Genomic DNA, 22,365 nt, shown 5'->3' with positions numbered 1-22,365 from the left:
CCGTACAGTTAAGCCCATTACCTCTCATCTTGCCACTTCTGGCCATGAAGAACAGATTGCAGTCATGGCCAGCTAACCATCAAGGACACATTCCAGTAAAAAGTAGGTTAGCAGAAGCATTTTTTCCCATAAGAATTAATGCAAGTGGAGAGAAGAGGGGGTGAAATACATGCAGGAACTTAAGGACTACACACAGTTAAAATTCACAGGGAGAAGGATCACTGAGAGGAGAGTGATCAGCAACTGGCTTTTCAGCACTGTTCTGAAATATACCAACTGTACCATCTACGAGACTGGAAGTTCAAGAAAACTCTTGAATTGTAAGCATTTTTGATGTCTCTTTCTGGACAGTTGCATCTTTATCTTCCTTAGATGAATCAAGGTCCATGAACTCAATTGTAGGCAAAGGCCAAAAAAATGGATTAATGATGGTCAGTAGCAGAACTCTTCAGTGGTGGACACGGAAGTGGAGGACAGTGAGGTGTTGTTGTATTCCCTTAATATTTGCTGAGCCCTTTCACCCATACAGAAATGACCATCAATGTTCCCCAGTATTTTCTCTCCTGCAAGCCATTCAATGCCCATTTGCTCTGCTTTTTGTTGCTGTTCATGTCTACAAGTAGTGAAATGTGTTCAGAGAGATGATACGGTCAGTTTTTGTTTTGTGGACCAGCTCGCTTTCTGGAAGGATTAGCTGCCTGAGCTAGCAGGAGAAAGGAAGGATTGAAGCTGCCTCAGCTGATAGTTTAAATTTCTCTGGAGTTATAGTGTTAGTTCTCAAGCACCATCCCACTATACTACATTTTCTAACATTTGAGGATGAGGAAGATCCTAGGTCAATATCATTAAGCTGGAATACCAAAGCTGGGTACCTGAAATTGTGTTTGGGGTCTTAACATTAAATCAACTTAATTTCCCAGGGTTTTGGGCAGTCTTTTGACTCACCATAAGATAGTGATGTTTTAATATTCTATTTAAGAGCCTAAACACAGATTCAATTTGTAAATCCACAAGGCTTTGAAATAAACACACAGAAATGAAACCAAACACAAACCTTTAAGATCAGAACTATGCACATTGTATGATGTGAAACAGGGAGGCAGAGAATGGGATTTTAACTAAATCTAAGATTAATTTATCTATTATAGTCTCAAACTATCAGTTGTTTTCATTTTGATCTAATTATCTCACTAATCTTAATAAATATCAGAAGTTTGATTGAAGAGTGAGGGTAAACAAATGCATGGGAAATGTCTTCTGACTGCAAAAGAGTAAAGGGTGAAGATGGCCATGGGAAGAGGTTAATATGTGTCTGCTAGATCCTTTTGGAATGGACTTCATATTCCCATCACCCCTCTGCGGTAAGAGCAACAGGTTTCCATTGCTTTGGGATGGGATTTTTTTTTTGCTGTGGGATGGTTGTAACTTAAGTGGAGTCAGAGTGAGCTCTCCCTGCGGGATGGCTCTGTGTGTGAGGAACATGTAATCTCTTACGCCTCTGGAACAGAGTGATGGGGTCCCTGACACTGACCAAGCCCTGTACAATGGGTAATAGTTTCCAGAGATAGCTCTGCTTTGCAATCCAACTGCAAAACAGCTGGCACCTGACAACTCTTGGGGCTGCTGCCAGGGGCAGCCTGTGACTGGGAGGTCACAGGCCCCTTCTCCATAGAAAACTCCTCACTGCTGTCCTCTCCCTGAAGGTTTATGGCGTGGGGTGTGGGCTGCACCCAGGCAGTGATGGCAGGAGGGGGTACTGATGACGAAGCAGGTCCTCCCTTCTGGCAGGTGGTGTCATGGTGATAGGAAACCAGCTCATTGCTGAAGTTGACCCTCTCCACAGTGGATCCAGGTGTGCCACAGCAGAAGCACCGGCAGCCTAGGAGATTGCTGAAAGCCCGCCTGAAGTCGGCATTGAAAGCATATATCACTGGGTTCACTGAGGAGTTGGCCCAGCCAAACCACACAAAGACATTGAAGGTGGTTTGGCCAACACATGGTAACTGTCCTTCATGGTCTCTCTTGAGCTCAGGTTGGCAGAAAGGCAGCAGGCAATTGAGCAGAAAGAAGGGCAGCCAGCAGCAAACGAAGACTCCCATTATGATTGAGACAGTCTGCAGCACCTTGGTCTCCTTGCGCAGGGAACTCCGCAGGGAGGAGGTCGGCTCCTTGCCATGAACTGGCCACTGCCCCCCTGCTCTCTCGAGGGTAGAGATACGGCGGATCTGGGCCTGGGCAATTCGATAGATCCTGGTATAGGTGATGATCATGATAGCCACGGGAATATAGAAGCTGATAAGTGAAGAGGTGATGGCATAAGTACGATTCAGGCTGACATCACAGCGGGGTGTCCCAGGCAGCCAGGAGCCTGGATATCTTCCCTCTTTGGCTTTATGCCAGTGTAGCTGCACTGGGATGAAGGAGATGAGGATGGAGAGAGCCCAGGCTGTGGCTATCATGGCACAGGCAAGGCCCTGCGTCATCCTACGCTCATAGCGAAAGGGGCTGGCAATGGCCCAGTACCTGTCCAGACTGATGATGCAGAGGTGGAGGATGGAGGCAGTGGAGCACATGATGTCGAAGGCCACCCAGGTGTCACAAAAGCGGCTGCCAAAGAGCCAGGAGCCGTCAGCCACTTCAGTGACTGCCTTCCAGGGCATCACCAGGAGGGCCACACAGAGGTCCGAAACGGCCAGCGACAGCACGAACCAGTTGGTGACCTTGGCACGCAGGTGTCGGAAGCGCAGCACGGCCAGGCACACCAGCGCGTTGCCCACCAGCGTGCTCAGCACCAGGGCGCCCAGGAGGCACCCGGTGAGGACCTGCAGCGCCTGCGGGCCGCCCCCCTCTGCCGCGTTCCCCATCAGGGGCGCTCCTCCTGTCGCTGCTGCCGGCGCAACGCTCCCCGAGGGGCCGGCGGGACCCCTGGCAGCCGGCGCCGGTCCGTGGTTGGGAGGGCGCCCGCCCGCGGGGGCATCTCCGTCCGCAGCCGCCTGCCTCAGTTCCCCCCGCGAGGGAGGCGGGCTGCCCCGGGGCTACTCACCGCGCCGGTGCGGGGCCGCCCGCCCTCGCCTCGCAGCGGCTCCTTCCGAGGAAGGGACCCTCCCGCTGCGGGGGCAGCGCGGGGCGGGCGGGGGGCGGCGGCGTGCTCGGGGTCCCGCGGCTCTCTGTCCGCAGCGCCGGGATGGACGAGCAGCAACTTTCCGCGTGCCGCGCGCCCAGAGGGAGCAGAGAGGCGAGCCGGCGTTCCGATGGAGCTGGCTGCCAGGGGAGAGTGGCGTGGAAAGGCTCGAGCGACCTTCGTAATGGCACGGAGGGAGACTTCCCTGAGCATCACCCTGGGAAGAGCCTTTTTCTTCTTCAGCGTGCAGGTGCCGAAGTGTTAGGGACGAGCATCTGGCGCTTTCCAAGCATCTCCTTTTGGAGACCACGACCGTATTTCAGGTTTCTTAAAGAGCAGGATAGCGCTTTGCGTCTGCTTACATTGAGAATGATACCAAATCTGGGTATTAGAAGCTGTGTTTTTCACCAAAACAGTATTTTGCTATTTTTGGGGGGTTTTCACCAAAACAGTAGAAACCTAACACATCTATAGTTCTGCATTTTAGCAGACACAAGCGCCCAAAACCTGCCCCTTTATTTTCAGCTAGAGGTGTTTCCGGATGTATTTCCACAGTCTTCTATTTGCTGTTATAATAATATGTGTGTTGTCATATAAATGTCTTGCATATATTTGCAACCTGCTTTCAAAAAAATTATCCTAATGCAAATAGGTTATAAGCCTTTATTTTGGAAGAATTTATCCAGTAATCCTGTCATGAGAAAAAAGATTGGGACCTGAATAGAAAATATCAGCTCATATCATTAATTAAGATACCAAATGGGTACTTGGTTTTAGATGAGGTATTTTATATTTTCTTTTTGCCTCCTAATTAAAACTACTGTTACAATATTCTTGGTAATCAGAATACAGACTGGAAATCTTTAAAACAAATTTTGAACAGCAGAGCCAGCAGCTCAGCCTGTAAAACTCAGCATATTTACAGAAAAACTAACTGGGTTGTTCACGTTCATAACAGATTGTTAACATTTGGTCATGTTTTTTTAAGATTCTAGTTGCTTCGTGCCTTGGAGACCACAGTCTTCATAATGCAGCCCACTGTGTTATTCCTGCTGTGACACTGAAAATTGGAATATGTTTCTTGTTCATGCATTTGTCTATAAGCCTAACAATTCAAACAATTCATCTAGAATCTTCTCTAAGATAATATATATACTTTGTTTAAAGAGTAGTAGCTGATCAAATAGCATAGGCTGTAAGATAACAGCCAGCTCCACAACTTGACTTATTTAGAATCGTTTGTAGTTCCACATACATGGATTTTGCCAACATCTGCAAACCATAGTAGGTCTCTGATTGCCATTCCAATACTAAGGACTAAATCTTAGTTTGCAAGGATTATTTACACACTTGCTAATCTGACTCAATAAATTTACTCTCATTCAACAATCGATCAAATATCCCTGAAGAGCAGAATATAGTTGTGAAGAATTGTAAGGGACAGTACATGGAATTAAGGCAATATAGCATTGAGAAGGAAAGAGCAATGCTTTTGCATATTCAGCAGATAGTAGTGCTTCAGGGCTCTGCAGTGGAAGGGAGCTAGTATTATTCTTATAAAAACAACTGTTTTCAGTGTCTCTGCGTACCTCCAGTTCCCAGGATCTCATTATACTCTATAAATAGCTCCTTTTTAGCATGCATTATAAAGGGGAGCATACGTGATCATGCTGGTTTGTGTGCATATTTTTTTATGCAAATGCCCTACCTCAAATTTTTATGTCTGTTGGCTGAAGTAAAATCTGTCTGAGAGGTAGATATCTTAAAAAATTAATTTCCTACAGTTGTAATTAAAGGAGGCATCTGCGTAGAAGTCAGAAGCCCTACTCATATCCTCACTGACAGGAAGGTTGCAGTGCACACTCAATCCTTATTAAACACAACAGAATACACACATCGTGAATGCTCTTCTCCTAAAGAAAACATCAACAGCCACATTCATCTTCTTAGATACAAGAGGATCCAAATGCAAGATGCAAATGCTTAAGAAACTATACAGTGAGTCAGTGGCAAAGACAGGAATAGAAGCATTTCCCTGCTCTTATTCCTATATTGGGCATGGTGGAGTGAAGTGTAAGCTTACTGGAGAGGGAGGAGAGACATGGGGAAAAACACAAGTCTGTGTGAAAACCAGTGTATGCAGTGAACTGAAAATGCTTTGATTTTAAGGCACATAGCTGTTTCTTGAATTAATCTTACTCAGGATTGAACAGGAAAGGTCTGAGTGACCTCTTGTGACTCCAGAAAACTGCAAGCTCATTCCACTAGTGAAAAAATAAACTTACCCAGAGAATATACATAAAACATACTGCAATGTATATAATGTCTTGATATTGTACAGTTTTAAACAGTCACTGTATTCAAAATCTCTCTCTCCCCATGAAGAGAAAGAAGGAGGCCTAAATAGACAGACCTATATAAGAAATTAAAATCAGTTTCCTTCTCCCTCCCCTTTCCTACTCCTTATCTTACTTCCTCCTTGTAAAACTATCTCATCCTAGACTCAGTGCTCACATATTTATAGCATGTTATGAATAAGAGAAGATCTGATTCAGAACATAAAATTAAGCCTTTAATGGTTTTCTATGATTGCGTTTGGAGCTCATGCCTCTGCCTAGGTCTCTGATGCACTGGCTGAGCAACTGAAACAGGTTAAAACTCAGTGCTCAACAGTACTGTATTTCAACCCAAACCTCAAGGTGCCTCCTGGAAGGGCACCACAGTTCTCATGTCCTGTGCTGTCATGCTGGAGTTGGCTGAGGAGAAAGAGCCTCCAGCAGGTTAATGGCAGGGTCCACACTGTGCTTGCAGCTGTGTGCAGACTAATGCCAAGTCTCACTGACACTACATGGTCTCATAAAGAGGATGACTGTAGATTTCAGCCACATTTGTTCAATGCAAATCATTACTGTTTTGTCAAACAAATGTAATACCAGCAGCGGTTAATTAAATAGTTCATTTAATTTTGAAATCTTGTTCAAATGGGGGAGCACTATTATAACCAAGTTCAAGAACTGATATAATTTTATGGAATGAGATCATACTGTGTAAAGATGTGTTGAGGTACTGGTAAAATGATGCTTTGAACAAGCTGCCTTCCTTGCAGTCTGAAAAACCATTGCCAGTATGTGAATCAAACTAAACTGGGGTTTGTAATTGCCTTTACAGCTACTTTTGGGGGCTGATTTTAAATGTATTGGAACAAAATGTCATTGAAGGCGATAACATTACATCTGAAGCCAATATGATTACCCGTTTATCCATTTCTGTATAGCTAAGGAATCTAACCAATTTTGTACATGTGTGTGTGTACACTTATCATCTTGAATTTATATATTAATGCTTTCAATGCCTTGTGAGTTTTGTGAGCTTGATCATAGACTGCTAATTAATTTGTACAGTGAATCCAGCATTTACTGAAAAATAAATGTTCTTTTATTACAGAGATATGGATTTGCTGTATGAGTGAATTGGAAGCCACTAAATAATTAATTGTTTCAAAAACTATCTAGGAAAGTTAAAGAAAGAATAACTAAATCAACAGCTAAGTATCAAAAGCATGTTTAGTGTGTTCAGGCTTAACAGAAATAATTTGAATTTGTGATGTCCAGTACAGAGTCCACTGTAGCTCTTCACATCATTTGAAGTTAATGTTCTTACTATGATTTTACTATGAGTTGCTTAGTAAATCAACTCCTGAGTTTGGAATAGCTTTAAAATTAAATAAGGGAGAACAAAAGTGATGTAATATCTAACTAAATTACTTTTCTGTAAAAAATGCCTGGCTTCTCTCCCATTATAAAGGCCAGAGCTATCAAATTCACTTTTTGGAAAGGCCTTCCAAGCATCACTATATGATAGCTTATGAATACCAGTCTGTGGGAATGCTGTGACACTTTCATATGATGCAATTTGGAAGACAGTCCCTATTTGCAATTGGGATTTCCTTGTAAAGACATTAGGAGTACATGAACTACAGATAAATGGCTTTTTTGCAATACTTGCTGGTATCACAGTGCAATGGGTACCCAGCAGTGAAGATACTACCTCTTGCGTATTTGGACCACTAAGCAGCTAAACAGATTTCCTTAAGAGATAGAGAGGTTTCATATTTTATTTTATCAATCTGTCATGAAGGATAATATTTAAGAAATTTTAAATTTAAAGAACAATTGACATAAATTCTATTTTCTTGTTATTTTGGCAAAATCAAGATAGTATTTTATACCAGCTGAGCAAGAGGTAATGGCTCTTTGCAGAAACTTTGCCAATGAGATCCTTTCCTACCATAATCAGTAACGTAGTTTGTTGTAGTGTGGTTGACATATTGATGGGGTGCAGGGTCTCTGCTTCATGTGTGTATTTGGTTTATATAATCTAAACAGAGTGCTTCTGTGTTCTAGTGACTGCCTCACTCAAGCTTTGCCTGAATTGAGCTGTAGGTGTGTGCTGCAGCATGCTCCAACACCATCATCCAAACCGGGAATGTCATTAGAGTATGGCTCTCTTCCTGCTGTTGTACCCGAGTTTCCTTCCTGTGGCTGCCAGCATGCTCAGGGAGTGGCAGGATTAGCACACACTGGAGTCTCCCGCTGCAACTCATTCAGGCCATATTTAGGCTGCATACACAAGAGTATTTGGACCTAAAAGTTTGGGTGTTTTCAGAGTTTCCTCAGCCTAGAGATCATGGGTGTTAATTAAGGACCTGATACCGGCTTCTAGCAAATACTGAGGCATTTGGATGAGACTACACTGAGCTATCCTTTTCAATCCAATGTCTTGAGTAAATCCCTTATCGAGTGACTGAAGACAGCACTGTAGAGTTCTAATTTAAACACAAGTGCACTATTTTGACCTGTCAGGTCTCACACAAAAGCTGCGTGTTTTTGCTAATGGCCTAACCACTTCATCTGTAAGTGCTTTCAGAGTTCTTGGGTATGCCACCTGGACATGATGACTCTTAGGCTTCTAAAATGATAGGATTGCTCAGATTTATCTTATAGCTACTCTTCAGACTGAGAGAATGCTTCATTTTCACTACTAAAGATTAGGTCAAGGGTAGTTGTCTTCCCATCATGTTCTCCAATTTAGAACTGAAGTAGAAAAGACTTCCTAGTCTTTTCTAGTAGAAAAGTCCTTCCTAGGACTGCTTAAATATTTTTTTGATTATTCCCCTTAACCTCTGGTGACACAGAAAATGCATAGATCTATTTTAGGGCCATACCAACCCTTCTAATTCCTTTCTAATCCTCTGTCTGCTATAGTTTACTATTCCTGAGGCTGTTTTCAGTAGTTAGTTTTGGATCTGGACACCAGAATCCAAAAGGACTACACTTTGGCTTAGCTATCATTGGACATGAATCATTTAGCTACACTGTTTTTTTGGCAAATTACTTTCATGGCATTCAGAAGGATGTATCCCTTTGAACGTCTCTGTGATTTCCTCAAGCAACAGCTAATATAAAGATTCTGCCTCCTTCACTGTTCCCTTATTTGAGAATTTTTATTAGTTTTTTCATTTTATAGAAGTCTGCCTTTTCACATATATTTAAAGTGTTCACAGATGACTACTCTAAATAATAGCTATTGTAAATATCAAGAGTACAAAATATATTTAAGTGATAAACTGTTTAAAAAAATAGGTAGATGGAACAATCTTTAAAAAGCTATAAATACTGAAAGACTGAAGCAGTATAGGAGGTTCAATCAACTGTCATCTGAATTGCAATTTTAATGTGAATAGCATTAAAGAAAACCACAACTAATTTGAAAGGGTTTGCTTTGCAAAGCAACATTTCATAACTGTGCCTTTAACCTGAGCTATCTTACTTCAAATTTCTATTTAAAGCTTTCTGTTAACTATAAATAAAAAAAAATAAAGAAATTTAACATTTCTAAATTTCTTCCTTCAAATAGTCAAATGAATTCACTATTGTGCTGAGAAACAAGTGAATTCTTATTATTAATGGAAAAAATCATTCATTTCACCACAGATAATGCTAAAAGGAGTCTTTCTCCTTTATTTTAGTCTACTGTGTAATACTTAGTTTAAAGTCAAAATCCATGTTTTGAGCATCCTGTTTTGCATGTTTTTAGTAGATCACCTTTAGAGATGGGATCTTTCTGATCAGCTTCAGTAATTCAGCCTGTTCTCCAGGGAAGTTCTGTGTTGATATCACACTGATAAGATCATCCTATTGTTTTCTTTTATCAAGATATTATTCTCCACAAGTAGCATGAGTGTCTCGGGTTTTCCCAGTGGCCCAGCTTTTATCAGATTCCTTGCTTATCAGCCCCGCCAGAACAGTTCCAGTTAGGTGCTTCCACCAAAGGGACCATGGCTGGAATTTTTTCCCCTCTGGCCCACTGATTTTGACTTTCCTGAGAGAGTGCCAGTGACCCAACACTGGTATTTTTCACTCAGCACCTTCAAAAGCAAATACCTTTGAGCAGGCACCCTTCACAACTCAGGCGGGGATGAAATTCCCACTGTGACATTTAGGTACAGTGCAAAATACAGGAGGTAAAACCGGAACCTTTAGCACCCAGGCAGCCCTGTGACAGTGCTCTTGACTCCTGATCTTGAGCACCATGCACTGGCAGCCACAGAGCACTCTGTAAGGCAAAGCACCTTACAAGGTGACTGCAGGTATGGTGGGGTTGAGTTGGCTCCTGACACAGCCCGTAATTTAGGAGGTGGAAAGATGTTTTTAATGCAGTCTTTGTCCTTTTGCACATGAGCTTCATTTTTGAGTTGCACAGCTCCAAAGCCAACAACGTGTACAGCTGCTTGGGTATGTTGTGACAGCGGCTACCTTTTCCCAGAGAGGCAGGGCAGAGTGAGTTTTTACTTTTGCTTTTTAAAAAGAAATGAAAAATGCATTACACTGCTATAGTAATCAGTACCTACGCTATTTTAGCTAGTGTTTAATCTAGATTAAAGTCATCAAGTTAATAATAATGTGAAAGCCAGCCTATAATGAAATGTTGACTATTTCAGAATGTTACCTCCATGCACTTTGGGATACAAAGGCTTCATTGACTGTCATCGCATTCATAAAACAAGCTTTAAGATTAAGATTTAAAAGTGCAATCCATCGTTTCCAATAGAGGGCACACACAGCACTTTGCAGAATGAAAACTGCTTTTGCAAATGTGATGTGGCAGAATTATTAACAAATCATATTCAGACTCCTATAGAAATGAATAATTTGCACTCCACTTCTGACAAAAAGTTATCTGCTAAGTCAGGAACTTATTTCTTTGGTTTGCTTCAGAATATGCAGATTTAAATTATTCAGAAGATCAATGCAAATTTTCCTTCTTTTTTCACCCATGCCCCCACAATATGTAAATACTTTTTTGAGAGATGTCTGGTATTTTCAAAGGGTAGGCTGCAAATGGATTTTCTGTCTATACAGGACACTACTCAGCATTCAGGAATTGCAATTTAATCTCTACTCAAAATTATTTCAACTTTAACAAATTTCAGACAGGCACAGCATTGGTTTTTGGTTTGTTTTGTGTCTACCTTGGCTTGTTTTGTGTCTTCTTATTTTAGAGATATAGTGAAACAGAGGCCTGACAGGAAGCTGGAAGGCTTTCTAGCACCCAGCAGATGTGACACAGGATAGCCACTGAATTTTAGTGTTTCACAAGGACCAATTAAATTTCTCATCTTGTTAAAAGTCTGCATGCAGGCACTCAAAACTGGTTCAACTACACAGTCAGACAACACAAGGGTGGCGTTCAATTGTTTCTGTCCTGAAGAGATGACCACACCATTACCACTAGTAAGGCTTTGTGCTTGGATAACCTGTGTTTGAGGAGTAAAATTCAGTTCACAGGATATAAACAAGGCAGAAGTGATGCCAGAAGCCAGATAATAGACTTCTGAAGGCTTCATAACCCTATATTCACTCTTTTTTCTTTGAAGATTAAACATCCCTGCAAGCTATCTAACATGTATTTTTGAGCAATCTTTGGATTCCTCTCAAACAGTCATTTGACAACATAAACTTTCTATTATGGAAGCTAGGCTATCAGCCCATACTAGCAAGCAATAGCAAGCCTAATTTACCCACTTCCTGCAAACTCATGGCTGGACTACAACATTTAAAGTAATTTGTCATTGATGTTCAAGGGTAGTTAAAGATGTGGGAACAACAGATAAGGTCTCCACAGCCTACACCAGCTCCTTTGGAAGTTGATTCAGATGCAAGTTCTTGTTCTTTATCTTCAAGGTTTTCCCAGACTTCATGCAGGTAAAGGCCACAAAAAATGTTCACATAAAGATCATGGTTAATAACTATTTGGTAACTGTCACTGGTCAGAAAAAAATCCATCCTGCAGGATGTTTGATTGCAATCTTTGTTCCAAAAGTTCCAGCACCTCAAACAGTTTGCTACCTAGTGCTCCATGCTGCTTCTCTAGCAAAAGCTGAGCAAATTTGTGTTTGAATACAAAACATAAACAGAAATCCTTGTCTATAGTATACGCCTCTTTCACTGTAGTAGAACATGACAAATATTAGTTGCATTGGCTATCCTTTGATTGCATGGTAAGTATTTCCCATAAGACACCCCAACCATTTAGATGGGCAACAGATTCGTTTCAGACTTTCCTTGGCTTTTCGTCTATGGAAACTGTTGCAGGGAGCAGCATGATGTATGATTAGGTATTAACATTGAGTCAGGATAAAAGAAGATATACTCCTAGAACTGAGAAATGAGAAGTGTTCCACTGTCCCATGGTTCAGACGTAGCCATTATATAATGGTTGTGCCTACAGAATGCAGTGCTGGATTAGGACACCGCAGTGATGAACAGAGCATAAAAAACTCTGGTGTTGCTGACTATAGAATCACTCAGCAAAACCAGCTTTCAGTGCTGTCTGGAAAACAGCTCAGGATATGTGTAGGATGCAACACTGCATAACTAGAAAGTGATTATTTCTGTGTAGTAAATACATGCCTCTTCCAACCCCCCCCCCCCCCCCCCCATCCATCCATGGTGCCAAGTGCTACATTTTTGTTTTTATAGATAAACATTTCTTAGTAAATATATTCAACAATGGCCTTAATAAATGATAGACTTCAGAAGTTTCTCCCTTTCTGCACTGCCTGTGATTAGCCTGTTGTACTGCCTGTGCCTGGCTGCAGCATTTCCTAAGGGACTCTGCCAGTTTAATGACGTTTAAACACAGAGCAGTAAATTGAACCTTACCCTTTCGAATCATTCCCTGTTATTCTGTTTGCCCAAGATAAGGGAAACCTGTTCTTTTAAGTATAAACTCTTATTTACTACCATTTAGGACCTGGTTCATCATTCACAAGCAGCACTTTGTAGACTGAGGAAGGCAAGTCTTGCTTCCATCTGTATATGTATGTATATACATCATCCAGCTTCATGTGCTGTGAAGCCAGCAGAACTGCTAGGACTGTAAAGTAACACGGCAAAAAACAACTGAGATGGTGTAACAGCAGGCAGGATTTGAAAGGTGAATGCGTGGCCAGGGGCTGGGACAGAGTAGGGTCTGTTCACACCAACGCTGCTGGTTCTCATAAAACTAAATTAAAAGATTTCATCTTCAGTTCTCACTGAACTCAGGAGGAAAGCTTCTTTCAAGTTCCATCTATTCTTCTTAATGGAATGCTCTAGACACTTAGTGGACAGAATTCCAGAGCACCCAGGACTTGATGCTTAGTCTGGGCAACTGATTTTGTAGTTATGCTGTATATAATATGTGTAGGTTCAGGGTAGCATAAATCAGATCAATTAGATTATTCCTAAATATTTGCTATGAACTTGTGAAGCAAAAAGAACATGTTGGGAGGATGCAAAGACAGAGCCCTGTTCTCATAGCCTTCAACTTGCTTTAGAACACTTTTTTTATTCCTATTTTTAATTTAACAATACAAATACAATATGACTTGGCAAAAAAAAAAAACAAACAAACAAAAAACTAGCAAATTTTTTTTCCCCTGATTTTACTTTATCAGCCATAGAAGTGATTTTATCGGTATTAGCAACACAGTGAGCAAACAGAGCATGAGTCTGACACAGGAATTTGCTGTAATCACCGTGGGGGAAGACTAACAAATCTTTATCACCTACATATTGACTTTAGGAAAGTAAACATTCTCATTGCATGTGACCGTAAATGTTGATCGGAAAAGTGCAAAGTAGAGTCCGTGAAATTGAAAGAGTTCCCACAAAAACATTTTCTGCTGTAGGCTAAGGACCATGCTGATATCCTGCCTGAAAACAGGAAAGGGTTGAGGCAGAATAAAAATGATTTAAAATGGGCCTAATTAGTGGATGAAATAAGGAAGAATTGTTGTTGGTCCTAAACAAACCAAACCAAACCCAAACAAACCCAAACGGGTTAGGTGGAGAATAACCAGCCAAAATATTCTCAGGGAAAGGAGCAAAGGCCAGATCTCTGCTTCATTACAGTGACTCGCCTTTCATTTCATCCCAAAAATATGACTGCACTAACAACACAGGCTTACTCCTTGAGGGAGTGAGGATCTCAGGCTGAGGAATGTGAGATCCTGTGTTGCCTGTTTTCCCTCATCTACTCCTTATATTCTGCTTCATCTGCATCTGCTCTCTGCTAGCTTGCACCTATTCCTTCAGTGGATCTCAAAGGTTTGAACAAAATGGAAGAGAAAACTTGCAGTCTCTGTGAACCCAACCTGAGGTTTCTGTCAGGCAGATGGACACAGCCTGTGATCAGGTGACTAATGGATTAGCTTTCCTAGAAAAAGGAAAAGGAAAGCTTTCTGGATCATAGCAGAAACAGATTTTTTTCCTCTTCCTCTCTCTCTTCTGTTAAGAATCAGTGTAATTAAATTTCTGGTTTGGATGTGGTAAAGAAATCTTCTGTTTGCTTATATCTTAACCTGGTTTCAGGTAAGGGTGGTTCCTAGGCAACTCTCTGTTCCTATGAGGTTACTGACATTTAAACCAGGAATATGTTAGGAGTCCTTAGCTTTTGAGTATCTTGATGGTGATATCCAGCTGATAACAGAAATCTCTACATAGGGATGTCATCTACATAAACCAGTCTGGTAGTGGTCAGCATTGGAGGTTACATGGAAGGAGAGTCTTTCAGTGATTGTCAATAACCTGTAAAGCAAACAACTGCTAGTCTTTAGCAGAGCAATGGCAAATACAGCTTACCCCACTGCAGTGCTCAAGGAAGTTTTGGCACTGTTTGAACCACAGCAAGAATAAGCATATACCTAAGGAAAGAAATACAGGTTGAATTATCTTAATACAGATATAGAGTGTGTTTGATCCACAAGCAGTGTAGTTTAATTATAGGACTGCAGCATGACTAAGAGTGTGCTAAGGAGAAGCTTGCAGTGTGCAGGAGTCTGCCAAACTTCACGTCTCTGAACATCTTAATTAATTGTTAGTTATATTCTGAGATGAGATCCTGCCTAGAAGGCTTTGTGTTAAAAGTGCAAACTGCTATTAGTGGGGTGTAAAGATGTTCTTGCCAAAGTAGCATTTCCAAAGAAGCAAGTGAACTGCCAAAGAGCACAACTATACTGCAAATGCAAGAGCGTCTGAGGTTTTGGGAGTCCTAGGGTACAGTTATTCCTATATATTGATTTGAGGGAGCCATTCCATGTTTTAATTACAGAAGTAATGAAACAGCAGTGGGAAACCACTAAATACGTTATTGGTTATGTGTGTAACTATTAAATGTGCATTTTAGCTATTTGCATTGGTTGGTACAAGAGGTAAGCTAATATCTGAGTCCTTACTATGTTGTTCTTTTGAGAAGAAAACCCCAGTGATAGGCATTGGCCATTTTTTTTGTACAGGCTATTTTTGTGGGTTTGTTTTGGTGTTTTAAGAGAGTAGTGTTGTTTCTCAGCACTTATTTCACCAGGAACAAATTGTAAATCAACAGTTTCCTTGTTCACATTTTCCAGAACTACAGAGTGTGCCTGATTTATGAGCTGCAGTTTGGGAACTGGAGATAAGAACTTACATAAGAACACAAGAAAAGTAATTCCCATCAGACTAAGGATGCATTTAGCCCAGTATCCTGCCTCTAAACCAGAGGCTGGGGCTCTTTGACCACTGCTAGGAAAATGTCTGAGTCTCCCTGGGAGCACAAGCAGCTCTATGTCAGTGTCCTAAACTTTGAAATGATGAATGAGAGCCCCTGAAACCTCCCTGAGCAGTGGCACGCTGTGACTGACTGTACCCTGCTCGATCTCTCAGTCAAGCACTGCCCAGTTTCCCCTTGAATCCTTGCAGATGTTTTTCATTCATAGCACCTAGTCCCAAAACCTCCCCTCTCACTCTTTCCTGGGAGAATGCCCCTGGCTTGTGTGTTGCCTATATTCTCTCTCCTGTAGACAGCACAGATGGGCTTCTGAAATTAATTTCAGGTGAGCTAACTTGCCCCTTAGAAAAGTTCTCTCCTCATTGCCTATAGAGGGGACCTGTAAAAGTGCTTAGAAATAGGGAGGATGTGTCTGAACCTTGGTCTTATTCATCTACTTAGGTTCCCTGAAGCCCCTGCACAGCAGCTGTAAGAAAACTTAAGTACATCTCACCACTTTGTAGGAAGATTTTATGACACAGGAGTAGATCACCTGTCTCCTCAAATCATTAGTTATTGTTTTCCTTGAAGAAACATAAATACAGGAAAGAGGAAGACTAACTGGAGCTTAGGCTACGTCATCTACTGTGATAGCTAGCCCTGGGCAAAACAGTTGTCATGATTTTGGGATCAATTTAGGGACAATCTCTTTGCTTCTCACCACCAGACCTGTTATATAAGGAAAACGATTTTTAACAATTTCAGACTTAGCACTTTCAGTAGCCATTTTGATGTTAAAATTTACTGGCTTATGAGGTTTTGTGCGCAGGCATTCAAAATGCAAAGCTGCATCATCTTCTTGATGGCAAAGCGTTAGTGGTAAGAAAGAGACTTAACTGTTTACTTTCTTAGATCAGTTTTCTCAGGTTATGTTCAATATCACAGCAGGCTAGCATTTGCATTGTAATATATTAATGTTAAGGCTAGCCCAAAAAATGTTAGATATATGTCCCCAAAGAGAAAAGATGGTTCATGGTTTATGACAAAGGCATTCTCTTGAAGAGACCTCTACCAGCATTTGATGAGCAGTCAATAACTGTATGCAATAACATACAGTGTTATTGCAAAGTGAGAATGTTGTGGTAATATTAGTCTGCAGGCTTTGCAGCGTAAATTCACTGTGCTAAAATGGTCAAGAGAATTGTGGCCACAGCCTTTTTTTTGGTTTTGTGGAAGACACCAGTCCTGACAGAGCTTTTGATCTTAACTACTAAATACCTTTGCCCAAGGTGTTAAACCTCTGAGGTTTTCAAAACGTCACACTAGACTTGAGCTCCCACGGAGATGTCAGTTTGGTGGGGAAATCAGATCACTATATTCTGCATTTCAGCAACAGGCTCTTGTTCCTGAATGAATACCTTATGATTTTCTCCATACTGACAGTAGCACTCTGTGACTTTAGTTTTGCGAATGCCACACACCAAAGTATGCAGAGGTTGCAAGCTTGTGTTTTTAGCATTGTTCACAGTATCCCTTGTCATAAACGCCTGAGTAGATCCTTTGCCTGTGTTCACAGACTCCATGAAATCAACTGCCTAGCTCATGTGATCGCAGCATATTCCTTACACTTTAAACTTGGGAGTAAAAAATTGTCTGAATCACCAAAATCCATAACAGGATGGTCCAACACAGATGAAACTGGAAACCAGAGCTGAAACTAATGACCTAGAATTGTGCTAATTATATAAGAGATGTGTGATATTTCCTGAGTGTTCAGACCTTTGAAAGGATGCAGTTATAGATAGGGGTAATTCCTAATGAGGAATGGTATTGAAAGGTCAGCTGTCCAAAACAGTCAGTGATGCAGACAGGTCTAGTTCTGTGTTGCTGATGCATTTACCAACCAAGAAGGCTGCCTCTCTCAGACATCAAGTCTGAGTCACTGCAGCATGCGATAAATCTCTGGAACAAGAGTCAGGGTTGCAGTTTGTGCAAACTGTAAGTAAAGAGTACTGAAAAGCCTGTTTTGTTCCTTACATGATATTTTAATTGTAAATTCTTTGGAACAAAGTCTACATGTGTTTTTTTTTGTACGCTGTCTCAGCAAGGACTTCTTTAGTTGAAAGTTGTAAGTGCTATCTCTAATAGAAAATAATGAGTCAGTGAAGATTGCTTCTGTTCTCTTTCAGTGACTAACAGTGAGAACAAACTAGCCAGATTCCTCTCACTTATCTTCTGTTTTGTATATATTCTCTTGTTACCACCCCAAAACTGGCATAGCACTCAATGCTGACAGCCTTCTATGGTAGAAAAGATACTGCTCTCTTCTTTCTGACATCCAAAATGCCTGGAGTATCTTCTTCATAGCTGAGGTATTTTATAAATTGAGCTAGTGGCTTTGTTACTGCAGGAAAGTTTTAGAAAAAGAACTCATCTTCATATTTATGTAACATGACTCACTCTTTCTTTACAGAATCTTATTTGGTAAAGGTGCCTCCTTTGTAAGGGTCACCTTAGAGAGCCAGGAGCACAAAGGATCTTATTACATGCAAATTGCTCTAATCAATTTGAGGACAATACAAAATCACTGCCTAATAAATTATTCACAAAATTCAACTAAGCAGCTATTTTCTTTTCACTAATCAATTATGCTACTTCTCATATGAATGTCTAAAACACTGGATAGTAAGAATCTTGCTACCAGATCAGAACTACAGTACAAATAATGTCATTTTTAAAAATGTCAGGCAACAGCACAGTTACTGTGTGGCGTGGTTAGGGTAGAATCCCATGTTGTAATTTCTTCCATATCAAAGTGAAGATAAGAGGTTCCCACTCCGGCCAGTCATTCCTAACCTCCAACTACAGTTTAACTCTCTTTCACTTGTGATGTTTCAATTGTTTGAGGGACTTTGCCCTATCTAAAATGGACCAGTGAAATGATGTGGGATTTTGATTTTCTGATCTGTTGTAATAGTTGTAACATTCTTGCAAGGCTCAAAATGTGTTCCTTCACTCTTAGTCCTTCCAGTAGTCCTGCTCTTAAAATTCCTGGATTTTATAACTGCTTATCTGCTGTTTAGTCCCCATTTCTTCCCTGTGGATTGCTGACAGCCTACAGAATCCAAATTACCTGCTCATCTTTGCTCATACAAATCAGAATGACCTTCTAACTCGAAACTAGTTGCCTGGGGGAGCATGCACTTTTCTGTGAATTATTGCTTTGACTTTCAGATACTTGGCTCAAAGCTGTTTCATTATGAGCTATGTGCAAACTGCATAATATACGTCCCTGCAAATCACATCTTTAATTCTTTAGTTCATTAAGGTATTCCTCAGGATTGAGCATTTCTGGAAAATACAATAGAGTTTAAAAATCTTCATTCAGTTCTAAACTCTAACTTGCAGGAGTGATTTTAAATCCAAAATATTCTGTAGAAATCTGGGGTGGGAGGTGGTGCTTGGGTTTTTTTGTTGTTTTGTTAAAATATATGCGTGTGTATATATCTCTGTAAGAGTAATCTGCCTGTCTAGCAAGTCCTTGTACTGTTTTTGGCTGGGATAGTTATTTTACTTCATAGAATCTACTACGTGGATACTGGGTCCTGGATTTGTGCTGAAAACAGTGTTGATAATTCAGGGTATTTTTGTCATTGCTGAGCAGTGCTTACACAGAGTCAAGGTCTTTTCTGCCCCTCATACCACCCCACAGTGAGTAGGCTGGAGGTGCACAAGAAGTTGAGAGGAGACACAAGGGATATTCTGAACCATATGATGTCTGCTCAGCATAGAAATTTGGGGGAAGTAGGGGGATGTTTGGAGTGATGGCATTTTGTCTTCCCAAGTAACCTTTTCTCATGATGGAACCATGCTTTCCCAGAGATGGCTGAACATGTGCCTGATGACGGGAAGTAGTGAATGAATTCCTTGTTGTGCTTTACTTGTGCATGTGGTTTTACCCTATTAAACTGTCTTTATCACAACCCATGAGCTTTCTTGCTTTTATTCTCCTGATTCTCCCCCCCACCCCACACTGGGGAATAAGCATGTGGCTGTACAGTGGCTGTGCAGTGCTTAGTGGCTGACTGGGGTTAAACCACGACAGTTCTAGTGGTGGAAATAAATGCAAACACGGTGAACCAAGTGGTTTTATTTTGTGCAAAACAACCTGCTATCCTTCAGAATCCCTGACATAATTACCAGCTGCAATGACTAAAATAAGTCCACCACAAGCCAATCCTGTGTGTTATAATCTCAGCACCAGTCCTTGTTTTGCTTAGCTTACTCAACATCTGGTACTGTTTTGCAGGTTCTGCATTAATAGGAGTCTATTCAAGAGTGACATTGCCATAAAGCATCCCAGTTAAACAGTGAACACTTTGTTGAAAATGAGCACAAACACTGGATTTCCGAGCGTTTCCTTAGACCCAAAAACCTCATGAGTAAAGGCAGCTTCTGTAGCACTCAAAATGTATGTTTACTCAGCAGCCATAATGATCAGACCCCATGTGTCTGAGATGACCCGGATCACAGTGGAGAACAGAAGACCTACCATATTAGTTACAGCAAAAAGCTTAATTAAAAAGCTTTAGTTAACCAAAAAGCTTAATTAGTTCATCTTAGCTAATGGTTGCTTTTGACCAAACTAGCCTAAAAAATGCTTCCACAAGAAGCTCACCTGGCATATCCAAAGGACAGGTAATCCTAGCAACCTTTACAGGGCATTTTTGTAAGCAGCTGAGGCCAACGGTCCTTTATCTGGCACAGCTGTAGCTGGATGAGGCTGCATGCTTGCTGTCAAGATAGGCAAGACAAAACAAAACAGAATCAGGTTTGGTTTTATTCCAGCCTCTGAGATCCCAAGAATTTTCCAGCTAAAGTCCAAAGGGGTGAGATCAGACTTGTTTGTTACATGTGCAACACCCAGTGTTGCACACCCGACCACAGAAGTACAGTTACAAGATGACAAGGGGGTGAGAGGGGGGAATTACAGACTTCTTTTTTGTTTGCTTGTTTATTTCCTTACTAAAGCAAAGCCCCAAAGGCTTTTTGTTGCAAAGTCATAACACAACGAAGTGCACCAACTTCTTATTTAGGTGAATATTCCCAGTTCGTACAAAAACCAACCCCACAAAAACATTTAAAGGATGACCCTTTCTTCTCCATTTCCATGTGATGGGTGGGGTCTCTCTCCCTGGGCATGCCCCACCTGCCTGCTTTTAAAAGCAAGGACCTCCACCATACTGCAGGATTTTGGAAAGTGGGGTTATCAAGTGGAGGGTTTCTCTGGCCAAGGATTCTCAAGAGAGTGGCACTTTCTTTGTGACCGGCTGTGAGTATTACTGTAGAAATTTAAGAGTAACATGGGGCTGAGGCACTACCTTTGATGCTAGCCTAGGATGGGTGGCAACCTTGCATGGAGCTTATGTCGTTACTGCTTCTCTGAGGACTTGAAGCCCCTTTGCCTTTTCTTTTGACTGAGACATTTGGCCTGCTTTCTCACTGAACAGAGGGGACTGCAATAACTTGCTTTTACCTCTGAGAGATGCTGTGGGAAACACGAGTGCTAGGACCTGCATTCCTACGTGTCCTCCATCCGCCTCCCCAGTGTTAACCTGAGGAATTTTGTGATCCCCTCGTTCCTCTGGAGAAGATTCATCCCGTGATTTCACAATGTCCATCCTATTTATCTTTCTCCCCCTCTCTCATTCCCCTCAGAAGTTCATGTACATCCTATCTCCTCAAAAAAAAAGAGCCCCAGACAGCGCCGGCACTGTCCTGCTCACCCTGTCCTCTCGGGCACTGGTGCGGACCTCCGTGCAGGCGGCGGCTGTGCCGGGCCAATACTCTGGCCGCGCTTGAGATATCCCCGGCTCTCCCCGTCCTCCCCATGCCGCGGGACTGGCTGCCCCATGCCCTGCCCGTGACGGCTCGTCCCGGCTCCGCTCCCCGGCAACAGAGCGAGTAACGACACCTAGCGCAATCCCCGCCGCCCTCAGCGAGCAGCTAGCTCCGCCTCAGCGGGGAACCGGAGCCAGGTCTCTGTGAGTCCTCCGCAAAATCCGCCCCGATCTAAGAACCGGGATTACTAATCCCGGACTCCCGGGCCCCGCTGCCGGCTACCTCCGCGCAGCTCCGTCTGTGCGATGCTGCCGCTTCTCCGTCCTGCCTCACCTGCAACAAGCACATCTTAACCTAAGGTACCAAGCGTACCTCGCACCACCCTCGCTGCTGTTAAACGTCTTTTTATTGGTGTTACTCCTTCGGGGGGAAAAAGGGGTTAAAGTGTCAAAACCAAAACTACCGCGCGCACTGCGGGTCCTCCCTTTAAGCACGGGCGTCCTGGGGCGCGGACCCCTCTTGAGGTGTCCGGCGGTTCGTGGGTGCGCGGGGCGGGGCCGGCGTCCGCAAAGAGACTGTGTCCAGCTGCCGGCCGCGGCCTGCGGGGCGCTGGGCTACCCCCGCCGCCTCGTTCAGTCCCAGCACAAGCAGCAGGCGGTGAGGCCGGAGCGGGGGCCCGGGTGGGTGGTAGCTCGGGAGGGCACAGGCTGCCGGTCGCCGTGGTGGAGCGGCGCGGCACACCGGCGGAATAAACCTGAAGGCTGTGCTGCCACTCAGTGGGACCTTGATAGGCTGGAGAACTGGGCACAGAGAAACCTAATGAGGTTCAGCAAGGGCAAGGGTAGGGTACTGCACCTGGGGAGGAAGAACCCCAAGTACCAGCAGAGGTTGGGGCTGACCTACTAGAGAGCAATTCGTCTGAGAAGGACCTTGGAGTATTGGTGGATGGTGGACTATGAGTTGGTAGTGTGCCCTTGTAGCCAGGAGCAACAATAGTATTCTGGGAGGAGTGTGGCCAGCAGGTCGAGGGAGGTGATTTCCCCCCTTCTAGTCGACCTTGGTGAGGCTACATCTGGAATACTGTATTCCAGTTCTGGGCTCCTCAGTACAAGAGAGACAAGGAAAGGGTCCTGCAGAGGGCCACAAGGATCATCAGAGCTCTGGAGAAACTTTCTTGTGAGGAGAGATTGCAAGAGCTGGGCCTGTTTAGTCTAGAAGAGAGACTAAGAGGGGATCTCATGAGCGCATGTAAATATCTTGAAGGATGGTGGCAAGAGAACGGTGGCAGACTCTTTCAGCAGTGCCCAGTGACAGGATGAGGAGCAATGGCCATA

General features: G+C 42.6%; 1 protein-coding gene across 1 annotated transcript; it reads right to left on the bottom strand.

Moving 5' to 3' along the window:
• Positions 1–1,037: 1,037 nt before the first annotated feature.
• On the bottom strand, positions 1,038–3,205 carry LOC133272241 (D(1) dopamine receptor-like). The gene has a single exon (XM_061459171.1). The coding sequence runs from the start codon at positions 2,862–2,864 to the stop codon at positions 1,491–1,493; it is 1,374 nt and encodes a 457-aa protein (XP_061315155.1). The 5' UTR covers positions 2,865–3,205; the 3' UTR covers positions 1,038–1,490.
• Between the last annotated feature and the right edge of the window lie 19,160 nt (positions 3,206–22,365).

This window comes from Pezoporus flaviventris, unplaced genomic scaffold (genome assembly GCF_033815535.1).
Source record: "Pezoporus flaviventris isolate CSIRO_AGI_PZ_B2104156 unplaced genomic scaffold, CSIRO_AGI_Pfla_v1 ptg000029l, whole genome shotgun sequence".
Lineage (NCBI taxonomy): Eukaryota > Metazoa > Chordata > Aves > Psittaciformes > Psittacidae > Pezoporus > Pezoporus flaviventris.
This window is presented reverse-complemented; position numbering and strand designations above follow the sequence as displayed.

Coding starts and splice junctions, on each gene's coding strand:
- LOC133272241 (XM_061459171.1), bottom strand. CDS start 2,864: ATGGGGAACGCGGCAGAGGGGGGCGGCCCGCAGGCGCTGCAGGTCCTC.